We start from the raw sequence: 16,678 nt of genomic DNA, 5'->3' as shown, positions 1-16,678 counted from the left end.
CTTGGGTCTCCCGGGTGCCTTTGTTGGGGGTCAGGAGGGTGGGGCGGGGCTGTCCTTCCTGACCTCGCGGCAGGGCCCCCCTCACTGCAGCAGCACAAGGAACACTGGCTGCGAGCAGCAGAGGTGCCAGTATTGAGGTGCTGCTAGAGCTGGGCTGGCAGAGCAGGTGGGCCGGGAGCCCCAAGGCAAGTCCTCCCCGCCCCACCTTGTTCCTGGGGAGGTGTGGGCGCCTCTGCCCAGCTGCCGGTCGAAGGCGTCCTGGCCGCTCGCATTAGCACCACAAAATGGGTTGTGGATTCCTGTTTGCCAACAAACCATGTTGTGCTGCTGTTGCGTACGCCAGCGTCAATAGCTTGGAAAGGTTTTTGCGGTGCGTGTGTGTGAGAGAGACAACAGAGGAACCCTTGCAGCAAGAAGCAGCCCCCTGCCCCCAAATGCCTTCTGGCCTGCCTCCCACTTGTTCTTCGGAGCCCCTTCCCTGTGTCTCTTTGATTTCCCAGCAGTCCTCAGGACAGAGAAGAAGGGGTGCCCGGAGGCACAATGGGGGGGGGGGTACCTCTTACCCAATTTTTCCCAAATCTTTCAGCCAGGGTGGGGAGACCCTTGCTTCCACCCCACTACCCCTGACCTTGAGGAATATGGGATGGATGGAAGTCACAAGGGCAGGCAGGGTAGGGGTGGGGGTGGACAACTGGACCAGCTGGTGGTCCCAACAATAGGGATGCCAAGTTTGCCAGAAGAATCCCCACTTCCCCAAAGAAGTGACACGGCCCACTTTGTGCTGAATGGAAAATGGAGACAACGCCCGAGCTGCCTTGGACTGACACCCTCCCGCCCCCAGCACAGTGTAAGATCCTCCTTCCCCGGCCAGCCTGCAGTTGCATAGTCCAAGGAGCAGATGTGCTGCGGCCTGGTGCCCCTTTGCCCCCACAAACACAGGGTGAGGAAGAGTCAGGCATTCTGCAGAAGAGGTCAAGACAGCACCCAAGACCTGTCTCTCCCCCCAAAGTCCTACAATGGTCCAGAAGGGGACTTGGCTGCTTCTGATGGGTGGGGCTTGCCTGCCTGCACTATCGCCACGTACATGGCTGTAGCAAACCACTTTCTCCCCTCCCCTCCTCCTGCCCACCCCCCAGAGGCATGCTCGGTTCCCAAGTGGGCCTCCCCGGGTAAGATTTGCAGCAATGGCCCCCATTTGGATGGCAACAGAAGGGGCTGCTTCTCCTGTTCCAGGGGAGGAGCTCCTTGCTGGGGGTGGGGGGGAGCAGGGAAGGAAGGGCAGAGGGGCCTTTTCTGATCTGTGGGCTCTTGGGGGAGAAAAGGTCAGCCCACAATCTGCTAAATCAGAAGATTTGGGTGGGAGCTTTTGAACACACGGGAGTTTTTGGTTAAATTGGGACAGATAAGTGTTCACCCCGAAAAATAGGATGGGGAGGGGTCAATCGAACTGTAGGCCGGAGAAAAAATCTGGGCCTCGTCTGCTATCTTGATTTTACCTCCCAAGTCACCCCTCAGTCCCACTGGCAAGACTACATCAACCCCCCGCCCCCGTGTCCCTGGCGGCTTGGATGGGGGGCAGGAAGAGCACAGGAAGGCTTCTGCCATCGCCTGTGGGAACCCTGCCACTCCTGCGCCTTGAAGTGGGGTGATTGCATCAGTTTCCGCAAAGTTTGGGGAGGCCTTGGAATAGCTGACCGGCTTAAAAGAAAAATCTGGAGGGGGGGGAGGGCGGAGGGGGCACTGCTTTTCTAGGCAGTGGAACAAAGGGCACACCCAAATCAAGAGATTAGTTCTGAGGAGGGAGACCAATTTGGGCTAAATCCTTGGGAAACAACCTTGTAAACAAATTGGGTGTGCTGAGGAGGGGCTGGAGGGGCCCTAACAGTTAACTTATTTCTATTTTTGAGTAAAATGTTTGATACGGGGAGAAAGGCTGAGGTTTCCACCATTCTGGGGCCTGACCTCTCTGATCCTCTTGCAGCCCCCATTCAAATCTGTATTTTATCTTGGCTGTTCACCGCCCTGAGTCCTTCGGGAGTAGGGCGGTATAGAAATTTGATTAATAAATAAATAAATAAATAAATCGGGGCTCCTTGGCAGGGTGGGAGCTCCCTCCACCCCCAGCCCTTCATTTGGCATCCTGGCCCTATGCCCCCCCCCCCGGCCTGGCCCCTGGAAGGAGGGTGCCCTCTGAAACATCCAACTCTCTTGCACAGAGGGGCTGCTTCTTGGAGCAGCATCGACTGCCCAGGGAACATGCCTTCTCTGGGGTTGTGGGGTGGCAAGGGAAACGGGGGGGGGGGGGGGGTGCCTGCCAGCTTCCCTTCCCAAAATCCAGCCTGGCTTTCTTTTACTCAGCGTTATTAGGCTGTCCTTGTAAGGCTGCTCCCACCCATGTCTTGTCCACCCCAATTGACTCCTGGTGGGGGAAAATTATGGCAATTTGGGGGCTCATGCAAGGGGCCGTGCCCATTTTCTGACTGGCGAACGCTTGACTAGGGCCTGCTAGCCTTCCCTTTACAGTCAGGGTGTCATTGTGGGCACCGAGCCGAGAGTCCTGCCTGCCTCTGGCCTAGCACCTACTTCTGAACCACAGACATACCACCCCCATCCCTGTACACCCCCCCCCGCTTACCTGCTCTGCAGACCCTTGCCCCCTCCAGATGATCAGGGATCGTGTTTTCCAGAAGTCTTAAGTTTAGCCCTTAAAAAAATATTTTGCAGCCACGGCAAGCCAAGACTGGGGTGTTCCCTTTTGCCACCCGATCTTGGCATTCAGCTCTCTCTGGATCCATGGGGGCCCGGTCCCCCCACCCCCAAAAAGGGAGCAATTGTCCCTCTTCCTGCTCCAACTAGGGAAGTTGGGGAGCTCCTTCCCGTTCGCCCCAAAGATTTGCCACCCCTTTTCAGGGAATCCGGAATTGGAAAAAAATAAAAAAAAACAGAGGGTGCCCCCGCATCCCCCCCAGAGCTGCCAGCCCCTTCCGTGCTGCGATTGGGGAAGGCAACGAGAAAGAGAGAGAGAGAGAGAGAGAAAAACAGGGCAACTGAGAAAAGCCTGGTCCTTTTTCCCCCTACGCAACTTTCTACACTTGAATAAACCCCTTTGGGGGGGTGGAAAAAATCTGCAAAAAATTCAGAGGGGAGGCCAGGCACCCCCCTGGATGTGTGTGAAATTTGGAGCAGATCCAGACAGCCGTTTCCCAGCAAAAAAATTTGCTTTCCAACGGCTCTCTCTCCCGCCAGCTTTAACGTCCCCAGCTGACTTTGTCGCGGTGCCAACTTGTGCGTCTGGATTGGCAGCCCCCCAGCATTTCAAACGGTCACTTTGTCTCTGAGCAGTGCCCAGAAACCCCAGCCTGTGCAGGGCTCACCTGTGGCCCTGGACCCCCATGGCCCTCACCCCCAGCTCCCATCTGGGCAGGGCGCTGGTTGGCTCTTTTCTTAACATAGAAGGCCATGGTGGTGTTGAAACATGTAGGGTGTGTGTGTGTGTGTGTGTGTGTGCCTGCGCAGGCATCCATGTGCTAGCTCCACTCACGAATCTGCCGATGTGAACTCAGAGCCTGGTTTACCAGCTGTCCTGCAGCAGCAGCAGCTCCCAGCTCCTGACGTGCCTGGTCATACAGATTCCTGGGACAGGCCACCCCACGGAAGGGAGCCCCCCCGCACCGATCCCCTCCCTATACAAGCCCCATTCCCGCCCCCACCCTGGCCTGGCCCTCTCCAGGCAGCAGGCAAGAATCAGAGGGCAGCAAACTTGGCTTGGCCCCAGGGCCAGGGCCCCTGTGTGAGCCCCAATTTGCAGCTGCAGCAGCAGCAGCCACGGAGAGTCCTTCCACATAGTCTGGGCAATGCCAGGCTGCCCCTGAGGGCAGGCAAAGGCCCCTGGCAGAGCACCTTTCTTTTCCCTCAGACTCATCGATTCAGGGGCTCTGTGGAAAGGATGGGGGCGGGGAGGCAGGAAAGGCCAATACTCTGGCAAGATGGAAACCCCAACCCTAGCCCCAGAGTTGCTTGGTGACCCCTATCTGCACAACTCACAGGAACCCCCCCCTCCGCGGGGTTGAAGAAGTGCATGTCCATAGTCTCCCCTGCTGCTGCTCCTCCCATCTAGCCCAGCTCCTGGACCCTATGGGTAAACAGAGAAGAGAGCTGGGGCTTGTCTTTCACTGACATTTAATACAGAGATGCCAAAAGTGGGGGAGTAGGGGGAGCTCTGGCTATCCCAAGGGACAAAGCAGATCTTTGAACATGTACAAAAATACATATCAAAGAAAAATAATTCTGCAAATTGCCCCCCTCCCCAAATACAGTTAACTGTAAATTTTTAAATGTTTAATTGGTTTGTGGTTTTTTAAATTTTGGGCCAAATTTATATAGATTTTAATTGTTTTTAATATTTGTATTTCATGTTTTTAATTCTGGCTGTGCACCGCCCTGAGTCCTCAGGGAGAAGGGCGGTATATAAATTGAAAAAAAAAAAAACAAAAAAAAAAAACTAGCAATCTATGATTCTCAGGTGGAGGGAGAGATTCTGGCACTTTTGCAGCAGTGACACAATCAGCCTGTTGTGCCTTTACAATGTGCAGGTTCAGCACCAGGACTTAGGGCTCCCCCCCTCTGCTTTTCTTTCTCTGTTTGGGGACACAACTGCAACTCTCTTAAAGGTCTCCCCAATATCCTCAATGAGCCCTTCCCGAGAGACCCTCTTTTCCTCTGGTCTGGACCCTCCAAAGGAGGAACCTTGCAAGTGATGAGAGGAAGGGGGGGGGGTGCTTCACCAGGGCAGGGATTTCCCAGAGAATTCCTCCTTTCCCGCAGGAGGCCCTCCTCGTGACCTGCCCCTGGCAGAGACTGGCAGACGGGGCAATGCTTTCCCCCACCCCGCCACCCCAGTGCTGGGCAGATCTGGCCCTTGGTCCCCATTTGGGCCGCAGTGGTGGGTGAGCACTGGCGAACCGAGTTTGAATCAGGAAGCCCAGCCGTTACCCTCCGGCCAAGGGGCGCTTGGGGACGCCCGCTACAAGGAGCTTCCCCCAGCCTCCCCCCCCCCAGTAAGGAGCAGCAGAGGAGCGAGCGCGGCACCCCCCTCCCACACCAGGAAGCTTGGCTCGCATTTTGGCGGATCCCGGAAAGCCCCCTCCCCCCGAGTTGCTCAGCTCTTCCAGCTCCTCAGTGGCTGTGGATGTTTATGGACGAGGAGCGCACTAACCCCCAACCCCCCCCAGCCCAGCTTCGCAGACGCCGAGCCTTCGGGGCAGGGAGCGAGAGGAGGGGTAAGCCTGCCCCGCCCGTTCTCAGAGCTATCCCCACGGAGGGTTCCGGGCGGAGCTCCTGCCTCGAGGCCGGCTGAGGACGCCGGATAAGCGGAAACTCCAGCTCCGAGCCAGCATCCCGGGAGCGCAAGAGGTCTTTGGCTCGGCGGGCCCGGCCATTTGGCGCCTCAGGGGAGGTGCAGCAAAGGCTCCGAGGACTCTGCGCTTCACCTGCAACCGCTTCGTGCCCCCCAACCGGGGCTTAGAGCAGGATTCCTGGCAATTGCGATGGGGGGAGTCAGCCACGTGGCGAAGGATGCGCCGGCCCCGGATTCCTCCCCCCCCCCCCGCTCTCCGCCCAGGAAGGAGCACGCCGCCGGCTCAGGAACCTGCAAGGCCCTGCAGCGCCCACGCGGCCGGTCGGTTTGCTCCGCACGTGCCCGTCTCTTCCCCTTCCCTCCGGCCCAGCCAGGCAGAGACCAAAGCTCGGGATCCACAAGTTTATTGTTGTCAAACACAGACGAGAGCTCCGCGTGCAGCGGTCAGGCATGCGGGTGGCGGGCGGGTCCCGAGGCCCGGAGTCCGCGGAGGGAGGGCTGCGGTTAGCCCTGGCTGCGGTCGGCGGGGGAGGGGTCGACTGGAAGAAAGCAGAAGGGGGGTTCGCCTGTTGCAGCATCTGCTGCAGCTCTGGTGCTATATACAGTTCAAATATAGATATAGATTATATATATATATATATATATATAGCTATATATTTACCACATTTCCTCTTTAAATAAATATATACAAATCCCTGCTGAGTGGGCAGGCTCAGGGCACAGGATGGGGAGGGCTGGGGGGGCCGGCAAGGGGCAATCGAGACCGAGGGGGTGGCCTCCCCAAGGAGCAGTAGATCAACTTGCTGCGGGGGGTGGGGGGCTGGTGCTGGGCTCCTCCGGGTGCTTTGGACCAAGAGACAAACCGGCTCCTTGTCAGCGAAGGTGGGGGAGGGCGCCTGGGGGCCGATGCCAGCTCCTCCCATCACAGCTCCGAGCAGCGGTCCTGCTTGTTGTAGTGGTCGAACTGACTCTTCCAATGCATCATGTAGGCGCTCCAGAGATGGAACTCCAGTTTCCACTGCCGCTCGGCCTCCTCGATGTTGTCTGGGGGATGCCAGCAGAGAGAAAAGGGGGGAGGGGGGGGGAAACAACAACATCCAGGGACATGGGGGGCAAGGAGAGAGGGTGTAAGGGAAGGCCATCGAGTGAGGATGGGGTCACTTCAGGGGGCAGGCTGAAGGGCCGGCTGGGGGGGGTCTCAGAGTTTTCTCTGAGGGGGGGCTGGTTCTTGGCAATGGGGCGGCCTGCTCAGCGCTTGACTGGCCTTGTGATTCTGGGCAGAAGCCTGGAGAGGCAGTGGGGGGGGGCTCCCCTCCCTGCCCCTTGTGCCAGGGGCGGGTGGTGGGAGGGCAGTTTCCAGCAGGGATGGCGCTGTCTTGGAGAAGGTTCTGGAGTGGGGCATTTTGCTTTTGGAAAAGGAAATGGGGCAGGTTGGTCCTGGGAGCGAAGAGACCTCGCCCTTGTTTGGCAAAGCAGCTTGGGGCCCAGCGGAGCTGCACAAGAATGTGAGGGGGAAGGGCCCAGGATATGACCTCTGGAAGGGGCAGAGGGAGAGGTGAATTTTGGATGCAAAGATCCTCCTGAAGCCCCCTCCTCTTTTTGCTTTCTGTGAGCAGCCTCCTTCCTGACCTGGAGCAGCACAGCAGGCCTGGCCAGTTTCCTCCCTGCCTGGTTCACACAACCCAGCTAGGAAAGGGCTTGCTGGTCATTTCCCAGCTGAGTACAATTGGCGGAGGAACAGCTGCACGCCAGTTCAGCAGACACCCCCAGCCTGAACCGTCTGATGCCATCTTGCCATGGGCACCCATAACCGTGAGCTGAACGGCACCTGGCTTGCTTGCCAGAGGGGTCAGGAGATGCCCTCAAAAATACCTGGGCAGCTGAGGCTGCTCCCTGCTGGCACCAATGCAGCTGGCAGGGGGCAGCCTCTCTTCTGTTCCCGAGCTGGGAATGCAGCCCCTCCCCACTCTCCGTCCACTATTGCCATTGCCATTGCCTTCTCTTGTCCCAGCCAAGAGGCGTGCAAGGCATACATGTATCTCCCCTTAGCCCCCTGGGGAGGAAGGGGGTCCAGTGCCTGTTGAAACCTTGCCACCCTCAGGAGCTGAAGGAACATAGCCTAGCGCGTGGAGTGGGCTTGGGTGCTGATTCTGCACCCCCACTTTGTCCTCTCCTTCATCCCACATCCCTCACTGCCCAAGGTCCTAGCATGGCTCTGAGCCTGAGAAAGCATCTGGAGCAGGCCCTCCCTGCTGTCCAGAAGCTGCCCCCTTCCTCCTGTGCTCACTTGTCTGTGCTGCTTCTGGCTTGGAGACCCCCATCTCTTCAGCTACCACGAAGGCCCCTCCTGAGGCCCTGGCTAAATCCGGAAAGCCAGCTCTCTGATGCTTCAGAAACCTCAGGGAAAGCTCCATAAAGACAGTCATAGAGACTCTTTAGAGCAAGATTGGTCTTTCTCAGGCTCCGGGAGGTGGGGTGGAAAGGCCAGGGGGCTTTTTCAGCTGTTCTGGGACTCAGGACCCCCTTCCTGCTCTCTGCAGGGCCCCTCCAGGATTCCTGGCCACCATCCGCCTGGCTTCCTCTAGTTCTTGCACAGGCGCCCTGCGCGGCTGAGGTGAGTTTTCCTTCCACTGGACTCCCTTTCCTGGCAGCACCGCTTCCTGCCACCCACCCCAGACCTGGGGGGCATTCAGGACAAGAGCAGAGGGGCAAAGGGAGGCCCTGGTGGGAACTGTTGTAAATGCTGGCAAATACTACAAGGGAGAAGAGAATGCAGCATTCAAGCCAGGCCGGGGAGGGAGTGGGTGAGCCTGTTGCCTGCCAGAGCAGCCCAAGGGATGTTAACTGAGTGAAGCCAGCAATGGCTTCGTCACCCAAGGCTGCAGAAGGGGGCGGGTGGAGGGTCTGCTGGGCTGAGAGGGGCAGAAGGCCTCCTGGCCTGAAGAAGGGCTGCTCTGGCAGAAAGGAGAGAGCTGTCAGGTCTGGTGAAGTGGGAGACCACGGCTGAGAGGAAGGCGGAAGGCCAGCTCTTTGAAGCTACTCTCCCCACCTTCAACTAGATTGGATGCACCCCTCCCTCCACCACCCCAGGGCTCACCTGTCGCGCTCAGCAGTTTGGGGAGAAAGTGGTTCCAGAAAGCACAGATCTGGGCACGTAGGTTGCGCTGGGTGGCCAGCGGCTGGGTGTTGAGCTGGACATACTGCTGCTGGGAGGTGGTGTAGGATGGCCAGGCCCTGTCCTCAGCAGGTTCAGTGGGGCTCCTGTGTAGAGACAGAAAGGGGACCTGCTATTGACAGACAGGCCTCCCAGCTGCCACGGCCTCCTTCCCTTTGCAATTTGTGGGTTGTGGGACACCCTGATCATGCTTTGCCTACCCTACTTTCCTACCTCCAGGCCTGCCCTTTCTCCCCAGGCAAGACGCTGTTGGGGTTCTCATTCCCAAATCCAGTGCACCCAGGAAAATCCCCCGGGCCTGCTCCCATTTCCAACTTCAATTTGGAACCAGATGTCCGGTATAAGGCCTCCTGCCTGAGCAGGAGGTTGGACCAGAAGACCTTCAACGTCCCTTCCAACTCTGTTATTCTGTATTCATGCAGATGTGCAGGGACAAGTCTTCCAATGGGGTCTCAACATATAAAAGTATATTTTAAAAGTCCCTTTTTCTGGTGTGGCTGCTAAAGCTAGCACAATAATCGAATGAAGGCACCCAAATTGATGTCTCACCCTGTCCCTTGTTTAAGTTTGAAGCCCGAAGATCTGCACGAACCTTTTCTTGCCACCAACGTTCATTTCTACTTTACAAAAAGCTGTTTTCTGCATTTGTGGTCTCCCGCTTTCCTCCATGCCCTCCAAGTTTCTGTCTGCCCCCCCTTCCTTGTCCAGTGGCCCCCTCTGCAGTGCCAGGTCCCACTGGCTGCCCCCCCGCCCCGTTCCCCCCAGTTACCCTGTCCGGGCGAAGTTGACCCAGTAATGCATCATCCTGCGGCTCAGCTCCTTCTCTTGGGCCGTGTAGTTCAGGGTGTCATTGAGGGGCAGTCCAAAGACAAACTCGATCTCATAGCCGTGGGGGACCCCCATCCACAGGGGCCAAACGAGGTTGGAGGCCCGGTGGTCAAACAGGTAGGTGTACACCTTGTTGCCGCGCTTTGCGTAGTGATTGGCAAAGTGCATGACTGGGCAGATGACATTGTGGTCCCCCACGATGTCGTCCATGGCCTCCCGGTTCTTCTCCCCGCTATCTTCGTCCTGCCAGTCTGTATACTGTAGCACGACAGCCTCGGTGGCGATGTCGTTGGCGTGTGGCACGCTCATCCGCACCCCTTCCAGGAAGTCATCCCGGCTGATGAGGCTCTCGTTGTCCTTGCTGAAGCCGGGCACCCCGTAGATCAGAAAGTAGGAGCCCTCATCCTTGACCACTCCCAGCAGAACCTGGGTCTCCTTGAAGTTGCCTGTGCCGAGCATGGCCTCGGGGGTGTCTGGAAAGAAGTCCCCGTCAATTACCGGCACGAAGGGGAAGCGGAAAGTGCTCTTGTAGGGCAGGACAGACCACTCCTCGTCAATCAGCTGCTGAGGGGTTTTAGAGCGCAAGCAACTGACCAGCTCGGAATCATTGGTGAAGTGGCAGCCCACCTGCTTTCCCAGAAGGGTTGCGCGGCGCCGACTTTCTGCAGGTGTCACGGTGGCCCATGGCGCATTGGGTGCACCACTCTGCAGAATAGCCCGCTGGAAGAGGGCCCGGCTCTGGGCAGAAAGCAGGTGCATGCCCACTGAAGCGGCCCCAGCACTCTCCCCAAAGATGGTGACCGCTTTCGGATTGCCCCCAAAATGCTGGATGTTGTTCTGGATCCACTGCAAGGCCAAGCGCTGGTCCAGCAGCCCCATGTTCCCCGGTGCCTCCTGACTCCCCAGGAGGCCCAAAAAGCCCAAGGCCCCCACGCGGTAGCTGAGGGAGACCAGGATGACGTTCTGTGTGTAGGTCAGGATGCGGCCATCATAGACATCCAGGGAGGCAGAGCCGCTGTAGAAGCCCCCTCCATAGATCCAGACCAGGACGGAGATGTTCTTCGGGCGGGGGGAGGGCACCCAGATGTTGAGATAGAGGCAGTCTTCGCTCATCCCCCAGTTGGGGTTCCACATCTCCGTGCCGTGGAATCCTGGGTAGGTGTTGTCCACCATCTGGTAGCAGGCGCGCTGGTAGGAAGTGGCATCGAGAATGTGCTGCCAGGGCCTCACAGGCTCAGGGCGCAGGAAGCGCATCCTGCCCACGGGAGGCTCCGCAAAGGGGATGCCCAGGAAGGCCGAGACGTGGCCTCCGAGAACGGGCATCCGCATACCACGCACCCAGCCCGTCTGGGTGGCCACTTTCAGCTCGTCTGCCTGGCCAGGCAAGACCGCTATGGAGGATGGGACACAAAGGAGGAGTTGGAGCCACCAAAGCCATGGCACAGGCATCTTGCCAGGTGGGCAGGAGGGCATCTGCAGGGGAGGGGGGCAGAGTGAGAAATGCACCTCCCCAGCCTGGCCGTCTATGTCACCCAATAAAGACCCTTCCATTGCCTATCGGCTCAGCCCAAGCCAGCGACTGAGCTCATTAGAGCCAGATAAATAGCAGCGGCTGTGGGAGGAGCCAAGAGCGGCTCCCCCCACAAGAAGGGGGGGGGTCTGTTAAGGAGAAGGCCCTGACCCAGGCTGTTGAGAGCATCACAAAGCTGCTTTTCTAAAAGAAATACTAAATGCCCCCCCCCCTCCCGAGAGTGTTCACTGGTGGGCCTGGTTCATTGGCCCCCTGCCCACCCAGCCTCAGCCTTTGGGGTGGGGGGGTGCTGTTTCTTCTTTTTGTCTTTAAGTAGGAAGGGGTGATAAGCCAGCCCAATTGCTTGAGCCTTGCTAATTTTGTGTATCGATAAACTATTTATTATTCATATATTTAAGTACTGTTACTTAGCACATAGGAAAAGTGCCTTTTTCCTATTGAGTCTGGAGCTGAGCTGCTTTGTTCAGCCGAAATGGCACCGACTTGAGCAGGCGCACCTGTCCCCCCCCCTGCCCCGCTCAGGAACACCTGGCCATCGAGTGGATGGAGGGGGAAGGCTGGGGATCAGATAGGGGTCTCAGCCCACCAGGTAGCCCTTAGCTGACCCGTGTCACTATCCATACAGGAGATGGGTGTGGGATGTGGCTCTTAGGGTGTGGTTTGTAGTGTTGTGCATTCCCATGATTGGCTCCTGGCAAGGAATGCTATTCAAAATTGTATAGAAGGGGCTCCCCTCCAAGCTGGGGGTGGGAGTGATGATGCCTGTTTGGAACTTGCTTCCAAGTAATCCATTCCTTTGCAAGTGAAAGTTTCCCTTCCCACCTATCAAGTGAGACTCCTTGGGCCCACAGGCCAACTCAAAGGACCCGAGCTTTCTGGGGCAATGGAGGGGGGTTGTCTTGTGCTAAAATAGGCCAGGCATTAATTACCTGTATCTCCGCATATCTGTATCTTTCTATCATCAGAAGACATTTCATCTGGTCTATCTCCAACCTGGTTAATTGTGCTCCTTGGTGGCTCTTGGGGCACAGCCTCCCTCATTGACTGGATTGGAGGCCCCCCATATGTGGGGGGGGGGCAAAGGATGCTCCCTCCTCCTTGTGTCCCATGAGCCTCTGCTTTCCTGGGAGAGTACAGCAAGGCTCTGCTGTGTCACTTGAACCCTTTTCCTTTACCAGCAGGCTGCAGAGGGTGTGGCTCGGACCCTGTCTCTTGGGGGGGGGCTTTGGGGTGCTGCCAGGCCTTGGCTGTGGCAATGGAGGGGCCCACCTTTCATCCGTTCAGCCTTTTTGGTTGGTGGACTGGCTGGGCAGGGTCTGGGTGCCTCCTCAGAGGGGCGTGTATGACTAGTCCGCTGTAATCCAAGGCTGCTTCAGAATGTCACCCCTGCACCACCCCTGACCATCCACCCTCAGAGGACTCAGGCCCTCTGGCTCAGCAGGGTGGGTTTCTCGTGAATTTCAGGAGGGAGGGAGGGAGGGAGGGAGGTGTTTTTGGACCCCATGAGAATAAAGCAGAGGTCCTGCAGTTCTTGTGGGGTCAGCCTACCACAAATGGCGGAGAGTCTATCTGTAGTTTGGAGACGGGTGGCTATTGCAGGGGTCCCCTCTGCGTATTCCTCTGCAGGCCTCTCCCTGTACGTCCTCTGTAGCCGGATCACTGAAAAACGGGCATTTAAACCAATTGGCATCTCACTGCATCCCCAAGGGTTGCTTGCAAAGAATACTCCACACCGGTTGAGATTCGGCCTGCTTTTGTCATGTTTTGGAGCCCTGGATGAGAAGGGCCGCCTGGTGGGGCCCAAGCCTGCCGTGGGGAAGGGCTTCTCTGCAGAGGGCCTGGCTGCATCATTGTACAGTCAGGTGAGGCAGAACAGTGGGCTGAGGGGGGGGTGTTTTATGGCTGCTGCTTGACAGGCCCCCTTACAAGGATCAGCCAAAATGGCGAGCAAAGGAGAGGCTGCAGAAGGATCAGTCAAAATCTGCATTTCTAGATGGAACCGTTGGGGTGAGAGCAGGGTGTGTGTGTGTGTGTGTGTGTGTGAGGGGGCGGGGTGGGGGGGGGGCAGAATTCTTGCATGCAATAGGATACAGGGAAGGCTGGTTCCAGGCGGGAGTTGGGGGAAAATCATCTTCAAAGGTACCCAGGTAGAGCTTTGTGCTGCATGAGTTCAAGGGGGCTCTGCTGGGGATGATGGGGATTGGATTCCTGTGTGGAGCAGGGTTGAACTAGGCGGCTTGAAGGGTCTGTGGAAGTTGAGGCATCTGCAGCACAAACTCCATTACTTCCAGATTCTCCCCTGGGCTTCTCAACTCTTCTCGTTTGCGGCCGTTGCTTATGGAAGAAATTAACTGCAGGCCGGCTGAGGAAGGACAGGAGACCTCCAAGTAGGGGGATTTGGACCCCCCGTTTCATTCCAGGCCAGTTGGCCGGCAGCTGTTCAGCTATTTAAAGAACTCGGGTCAGAAATAAACCAGCAGAGCTTTCTATGCCAGTGGGAGAGTGCCAGCAAGCGAGACAAAACAATTGTGTCTCTGTCTGTCTGTCTGTCTGTCTGTCTGTCTGTCTGTGTGCTGGAGCTTTTGCAGTGGGCTCCTAGCATGTGCAAGAGAAATGCCCTCTCTTGGCCTGGCACAGTCTTTAAAGGAAGAATGCCAGGGTCCCACTTGAGGCCTCGGGTGTCTGCCCAGGCTGGGGGTCAAAGTAGCTGCTTCTCAGGCAGGGGTGGGGGTGGGGGAGCAGCTGTTGCTTCTTCCCCAGCGAGGCTAGGCAGGAAAAATAGCTCCACTGGCATCACTGACCTGTCAGGAGAGCCTTCATCCGGAACTCCCCTCCCCCCACCATGGATTAGCAGCTGAAAACTGACCCAGCCTCAGCAGCCAGGACATCTGAGTCTGTTTGTCTTGTGAGCTGGCAACACCACCTAGTCCCTCCACTAGGAAGCGGGGGGGGGGCTGCCTTGCCCACTGCTGGCTTTGACCCTTGGGAGTCCAGCACTCTCTTGCCCCAAGTGAGAGCCCGGCTTTCCCGCCTCACAGGCAGTGGGTATGCTGGCCCTCTGTCCTGCATTGGTCCTAGAAATGACCCTTCCTTGTGCAGCCTTGCTCGTGGCTCAGCCCCTTCCCTCCTGCCCACCTTGATCTTGGGCGCCAAAGTCCTTAGCGGAGGTTTGTGTGGCTGCAAAGTGGCATGCCTGCCTGATGGCCCAAGCCTTCCCTGGCTCCCCCCTAGTTGTGACCTGATCAAGCCCACATTCTTTATGTTGATCAGGCTGGTGATGACCCGGGATGGAGTCGGGGACCCTCTGTTAGCCTCACATGGGGAGCTAAAAAGGATTACCACAACAGATGCCTACAATCTGCAGGTGATGTGCCCACGGGTTGTTCCACCTCTGCCAATCTTATGGGCAGCCCTCCTCATTCAGTCTGTCTGCAGAATGGGAGCCAGCAGGTCGCTCAGGGAAGGATGGAGCCTGGTCCCCTCGGGTGGAAGTGAAGCTCTCAGGTGTGGGGGCAGACCCAGGACTCCTTAAGTATGGCCCTTTGGTGGACACATGGCAGCTGCAGCTTGAGCCACATCAGCAAATGAGGCCCCGCCCAGCTAGGTTGGGCATGATCTCATAGGTGTCCGTCTTCCTTCTCTTTGGTGGTTGCTGAGAGAAGGCTCCCACCCCCACCCCCACCCCCCTTGCCACTCAGAGAAGCTCACAAGCCACTGATCTGACTTGGTCCCCCCCCCCATCTTTGGGACAGAGAGGGTGTGTCTAGTGCATGCCCCCATTCCTCCTTTGCAGAAGCTGGAGACGTGGCGGCCTGTGCTTGGGGCAAACGAGTGAGGGTTTCCCCCACCCCTCAGGTTTCCTATGGAGAGATGACCCAAGCTCCCAAGGAAGGGGGGGCCACAATGCCACGACCTGCGGAGGAGAAAAGAGCCCGTGCACCCAGGGGGGCAGTTGAGAAAGGAGGAGGGGGCTTCGGTTTGTGCACTGGAACATTCAAGCATTGTTTGGGCACTGTGGGGATGTCTCTTTAAGTGCTGGGTGGCAAGCAATTTCCTCTTGCAATTTGACCTTAGGACAACATCCTTAATGGCTGTGTGTGTGTGTGTGTGTGAGAGAGAGAGAGAGACTGCTTGACCTGGGAAAAGCAGCCTGTTTAGAAGCTGCCAGGAGATGCTGTGAAGGGAGCCGAGCTGTCCAGGGGGAATTCTCTCAGTTGCCTCACAAGACCAGGGGCAACCTTGGAGCTCCAGAGAAAGGTGCCCAACAGCTGGGCAGGCTGGAAAGCCGAGCAAGGCTTGCCAGCTGATCACGCTTGAGTGGAGACCGCCAGGGTGTCTCATTGCTGAGCCATCCCCAAAGAAGTCTCCAACAGTGCCTTTTCTCCTGCAGCCGCCAGCCCCACATTGGCTCCCTTTCAGCCTAGGGCCCCTTACCTTGCAGTGGGAGAGGCACCCCTCCAGTAGACTTACCATCCTTTGCTTGGCAGAACCGACTCACTTTAGACCTGCAAGCATCAGAGAAGCCCCCGACCCGCTTTTGTCTTCCCCACATGCTCTCAGGCAGGGAGACCTGGCCGCTCGGGAGAGGGTGAGGATGCCGGGGAGACCCCCTCAAGGCGCCGAGCAGTTGCACGTGTCCAGCGGGAGCATGCGTGGAAGGGTTGGGGGACGGGGCCAGCTAGTCTCGGCGCTTCTGGAAGTCTCTCCCTCCCCTTGTCCGGCCGCAGGCGGTCCAGGTTTTTAATAGCCCTGCCACCCCCCGGCTCCCCCTTCTCGGTTTCCTGCAGCTGCTCTGTTGGCCCTGGGGACAGCTTCGCAGCTGTGGGGGCATAGAACCGAACCCCTCGCCCCAAGCAGCGCACGGCTAGATAGCTAGATGGCTGCCCGTGCCCGTCCCAGGGGTCCCGGCCAGGGCTCCCTTTGCCTCTCCCTCCCGCAAGGGAGCCTCCAACCTCGGATCTTCCTCCCTCCCCGCCTAGCTTTCAGAGGATGCGGCGCCTTCTCCCAGTCCTTCGGTTCGACCTGCTAGAGGGAAGGGATGGAGGGAGGTGGAGGAATAATCAGGGGCGCTGTGGCACTCTGCATATTCCTAGAGGCTCAAACGCAGAGGGACGCCTCGGCCCCTCCTCTGTCCAACTCGGTGGGGAGTCTCCGGGCGGCGGGAGAGCCCAGGTTTCCTCGTTACTTTGGGGGAGAATCGAAGTAGCCGCTTCGCTCTCTGGTTGCGAGAGGGAGGGGAGACGGCTCCCGGACGCGGGTCTTGCTGTAGGAGGCGAGGCCCCGGGCAAACGCCCAGGGAAGGGGGGAGAGGTGGGCCATCATTAACGCGGGCGCTCTCCGGCCGACAACCGTTTCCCCCCACAGACGCCATCCCGTTACCTTGGAGGAGGAGGGCGCCTCTGCTTCCTCCACTGCCGCGGGCTGGGCTGCGTCTGCGACGCCGGGCGGGCGGTGGCAGCGGCGCCCCCCCAGCCCAGCCGGCCCAGCCCTGCCTCCCGCGGCCGCGGCCACGTCTCGCGAGCCTTGCCCCTTCCTTCGCCGGGGCGGGAGGGGGAGGAGAAGTCGGCCAGCCGTGGCCCCTTAGCCAGTGGAGAGGCTGGTCTTTGCCCCTTCCTCCCGGGAGACCAGACCCGGCACCCCCGACGGTTTGCAGTGGCCGAGGGGGATCCAGATTTGGAAGAAGACCCCTTCCTCATCATTCCCTCCCAGTTACCGCAAATTGGGGGGGGTACAAAGCGCATTTCTTTGCCCCTGTGCCCCCCCGCGCCCCGTCCTTCAGAAAGTCTAC

The 16,678-nt window shown here is 58.2% G+C and overlaps 1 protein-coding gene across 5 annotated transcripts; it reads right to left on the bottom strand.

Moving 5' to 3' along the window:
• Positions 1-5,753: 5,753 nt before the first annotated feature.
• On the bottom strand, positions 5,754-16,353 carry ACHE (acetylcholinesterase (Yt blood group)). Of its 5 annotated transcripts, XM_070954675.1 has the most exons (5): positions 16,270-16,325; positions 12,439-12,549; positions 9,301-10,832; positions 8,454-8,617; positions 5,754-6,400 (listed from the first exon to the last, which is right to left on the bottom strand). In XM_070954675.1, exons 3-5 carry the CDS (start codon positions 10,830-10,832, stop codon positions 6,279-6,281), a joined length of 1,818 nt encoding a protein of 605 aa, XP_070810776.1. In that variant the 5' UTR covers positions 12,439-12,549; positions 16,270-16,325; the 3' UTR covers positions 5,754-6,278. The 5 variants fall into 5 exon arrangements, with proteins under 5 accessions (XP_070810776.1, XP_070810775.1, XP_070810778.1 ...); XM_070954674.1 differs by lacking the exon at positions 12,439-12,549 and having other exon boundaries at positions 16,270-16,353; XM_070954677.1 differs by lacking the exons at positions 12,439-12,549; positions 16,270-16,325 and adding an exon at positions 15,361-15,459 and having other exon boundaries at positions 5,754-5,895.
• Positions 16,354-16,678: the final 325 nt, after the last annotated feature.

Source organism: Pituophis catenifer, unplaced genomic scaffold (assembly GCF_029215685.1).
Source record: "Pituophis catenifer annectens isolate HBS135680 unplaced genomic scaffold, rPitCat1.0.hap2 SCAF_15, whole genome shotgun sequence".
In the NCBI taxonomy this organism is placed as follows: domain Eukaryota; kingdom Metazoa; phylum Chordata; class Lepidosauria; order Squamata; family Colubridae; genus Pituophis; species Pituophis catenifer.
This window is presented reverse-complemented; position numbering and strand designations above follow the sequence as displayed.